Here is a 4,037-nt window from a genome sequence, read left to right as displayed (position 1 = left end):
GGGTTGTGTCGCTTACTGACACTAGGGACAATCAAATCCCTCGCTTTGCCTTCTTTATTGTCTGAGGCCTCTGCTGAGGTTTCGGAGGTCTGAAGAAAGCTGCTGTACACCAAGGAGTCAGTCTGTGAAAGGTCTCTGTCTGGAAGGGCAGAAGTCCGTGTAATGCTGAGCTCTGGCTGGCAGAAAGGGTTGGTCCTTTTGCTCACGGAGCAGCACTGTCTGTCAGGGACCTGGCAATGCACCAGGGGAATGTGATGGACAATCAGTGTCTCACCAGTCAGTTTGGGTGGACTATCCATGGTGAGGAATGCTCTTCAGGACATCAGTTAAGCTGGTGCTACCCATGGACAGGTAGGGCTGCAGATGAGAGTCTCTCATGAGGGAATTCAGATACCTAGACAGAGACAAAAACACAAAGAAAGTCACCTCTCAGGAAAGGCAGTGACTATTTAAGCCATCCTTGGTTTGACTGAAGCGTTCATGTGCTGACAAGGACCAAACAGACTGGTCCTTGTCAGCACAAGTACCCAAGCACAAGGTTCTGAGTTGTCCTTCTTCAGGGAAAGCAACACAATGTTAGACAAACAATACCCCTCCCTGCAGACTGCTGGGACAACACTTGTGCTTCCAGCTGACCCCTCTCAAACTTCTCTGAGGTGAGTAACCGATTTCATTGAAGTGGTCAAAGGGCTGCACAGGCTTTGGGTCAAATGAAGACCTCGCTGCGGATGGCACTGTACGCTTACAGGAAAACACGCAGACAGCACAGGGTCTGAAAGGAAGCGCTGCACTCTGATGAGAGCAGTTCATCTTCTCACACTGGATTAAATATCACTGCCTCCCTTTAGGTACCTTGAACTTGCCTTTAAGAACCAAACACTGAACTGCACTGCCAGGCCCTGCAACGTTAGAGACAGAGGCAGAGACTGGAAAGCAGGAACAGACTGGAACAGGAAAGCAGGAACAACCATTCCTCTCCAAAATCCGGGAGCCCCCATGAAGTCCTAAGCTCTTTTAATGGTGCCAGGGGAGCATGCCAAAGTATGCAACTACTTATGTACACAAGGGCCTCTCATGTGAAAAGGAGCGGATGACTTCAGTGGGGCCATGGGGAGCCGCTGGTGATGGTTAAATAGATCCCACACAGCACATTGCCTTCTGCTGATGGTTCAGCCTCAGCTCAAACTGGTTCCTCCCGTGGTCCAGGGTGCCTGGTTTACTGTTCTCTGACAGTCCGCCACATTATCTGTGGCACTTATCTGCTTATCTTATTAGCTGCTGCACCTCACAACAGTACGACTGCCACAGCCCATGGTCCCAGGAGCTGTACAGGCAGGGCAGTAAGAGCGGAGACCCACTCCCTTAGTGTTCAGTAAATAGCAGGTTCTCATATAGCTAGAGGAAGATGTTCACCAGCATTTGATACAGGAGAGCAGAGAACATCTTCATTCCTCCTTCCCCATCTAACCCAGAGGTCCAGCCTGCCAGTGCATCCAGGACAGTCTGGAGGGGGCTTCCCTCCTGCCTTCCCTTCTACACAGAGAAATGCAAGGGAGGGCAGCAGAGGAAGCAAAGAGAGGGAGAAACCATAAAAGAAAACAGCAATCCAGGATGATCCTGAGGGATTAAAAAATTATCTACTGCTCTCATAGATCCACCACCTGGCCCAAACAGCCTTGGTCAGCAATCCACAGCCCATATCTCCTCCAGGCATCCTCAAGCCCCCTGACACCACCTACTGTGATCCTGCTCTGGACTGCAGGAGCCCGAGTCTGCTGCCACAACTGACCGTCAGACTCCAGAAAGCGGCATTGCCTACCTCACCCCAGCATTTGTGACTATGGGATGATAATAGATTTGGAGCAGAGCTGCAAAGGCACATGGGAGCCCAGGAGGAAAACTGAGAAATGCGGGATAAGTGAAGGTAGAACAACCGTGTAAGCAATGAGACAGCTCCATAGAAAGATGAAGAACTTCAGTTCTTTCAGGTTCATGGCATAAGAACAGCAGGTAAAAGATGCTAAAAAAAAAAAAAAACGGAAAGATCAAAAGAAGCACTTTCCTCCCACGCACAGTAATGCTTCTCACAAACACAGGATGATGCTGGCATGAAAAAAATACAAAGATGGAAATGGACCTAGTGTTTACAGTAAACACCCAATGATGTAAAAGTTAATGCTAACACCAGCGTTAGCAAACAGACAAGCCTTCTGGTAGACTCCACCAGAGATCATCATGAGACCTGCATGAGGAACACACTCACCCTCATGTCTGCTTCTGCTGGGATGTTTCACCCAGGATTAGGCTCTGAAGTAAAGAGGTCACTTGGACCACTTGGACCATATCCAGCTGGACTATTGTGCCAGCCTAAACTCTCCCCCATCTATAGTCACTCTAAGGCCTGCATCACCATGCCCCTTTCAGTGACTCCTCTCTCTTACAAGCCTCTGGCTCCTTTCCCACAGCTGCTGCTGCAGATGCTGAACAGAATGAGTCTGTCCTCAGCCCGGTTCCTGGGGGGAGATCTTTTACATCAGGCATTCCCAACATCACATTGTTCAAGAACCACTGTGGGTAACAGCAGCTCCTGACTCTGTGCCTGGCAGACACACAAGCTGAAAGTGGCGTTCAACAGCTGGGGCAGTGTTCATGCCCCATTTTGGACCTTGTGCACCATTGATGGTACATGTATCAGCAGCAGTCCCTATTTACCCTGTCTCCCCACCTCTGCCAGCATTATGGGAGAAAAGCTGATCCCCCAGTGCCTACCTGCTCATGCAGGCCTCCCTTGCCCTTCTTATTGCCTTTGTAGCTGATTGTAATGCTTAGATCACATCTCTCCATAAGGCTTTGCTATATTTTGAGTATTGCCGCAATGCAACCACTTGAAAAGCATCATTTTGAGGATACGGACCGTGATGACAGCACACTTCACTGCTGAAGCACTGGGTCTCCGCTGCCTCTGGGAAATGGCTGTTTGGAGCTGGCTCCCAGCACCAGCACCGATCTGCTGACAAGCCCTGCTGAGCGACACACGCTTCACATTGCTGAAGAAGCTGCTGTGGGAGGACAAGGCTTGCACAGGCACACTTTGACATTTGACAAGCAAAATATCAAGAGTGTTGACACACAGCCATTTCCCAGCTGTCCCTCTGGAGCTCTGGTGGCAACATGCAACTCTGCCCAGCTATTTGGTTTCAGTGGCAGCACATGCTCCCTGGGTGGACTGTGACTCACTGGCTGTCACGTACGCTGCAGCAGACGGATGCCCACTCTGCCAGCACCCACAGCCTGCGCCCAGCACAAGGCTCTGAGGTCCAATATCACAGATGGCACAAAGTCAGCTGCTGCTGGGAGCCATTCTGACAGCTTCCCTAGGGATATGCATGACTTTTTTGTGCCCTAGATACCCCTCCTCTCTCCCTTGGGTCACCTCTCCTGGCTTCCTCTTGTCTTAGGGATGCAGGGAGGTTGCACAATGGCACTGCCAGTGCAGGGATTATTTGGTTCCCAACACCAGAGCATCCTCCCTGGCCGTACCATCTCTTGGTTCTCCCTCCCTGATTCTGGAAGACTGTAGAAGGATCCTCCTGCTTCCTATGCAGGGTCTGGTAGGCTGTGATTGACACTGGGGCATAAAATCTAGCAAGCAGAGTAGTTTCAGATTTGCTGGCTTTGATCAGCTCTTTGTAAAGCCCTCACGCCCCTTCACAAGGAACGGTTTCCAGATGTGGATAGACAGTCTGTACCCAAACACCTTTTGCCAAATCAGTTCATTCTTCTTATTTATCATTTACAATCACACAAGCCCACAGTGTGCTGAATCCTGCTCAGTCCCACACGTACAACAGCAAACACAGCATCCAGCAATGATTCCTGCCCTGAAAAGCGTGTTGTGGCAGTGCAAGGCAGGGAGACATGCAGGGAGCATCATTACTCTAGACACATCGGTATAACAGCCATTTTATTTGCAGATGTCAAAATTCTTTGCCTTCTGCATACTGACACCATGAGTTGTTCATTCAGTCAGCTCTTTC

General features: G+C 50.1%; 1 protein-coding gene across 1 annotated transcript in view; it reads right to left on the bottom strand.

The window, feature by feature from the left end:
• The window catches only part of RUSC2 (RUN and SH3 domain containing 2), a gene marked incomplete at its 3' end in the record, with an annotated part of 17,102 nt that extends 16,803 nt beyond the window's left edge, over positions 1-299 (bottom strand). The window contains 1 exon segment of the mRNA XM_009696483.1: positions 1-299. This exon segment is cut by the window's left edge and continues 1 nt beyond it. Within this exon segment, the coding sequence (XP_009694785.1) occupies positions 1-299 (299 nt within the window).
• Positions 300-4,037: the final 3,738 nt, after the last annotated feature.

This window comes from Cariama cristata, unplaced genomic scaffold (assembly GCF_000690535.1).
Source record: "Cariama cristata isolate BGI_N322 unplaced genomic scaffold, ASM69053v1 scaffold13113, whole genome shotgun sequence".
Lineage (NCBI taxonomy): Eukaryota > Metazoa > Chordata > Aves > Cariamiformes > Cariamidae > Cariama > Cariama cristata.
The sequence above is the reverse complement of the archived record's forward strand: the minus strand, read 5'-3'. Positions and strand labels throughout refer to the sequence as shown.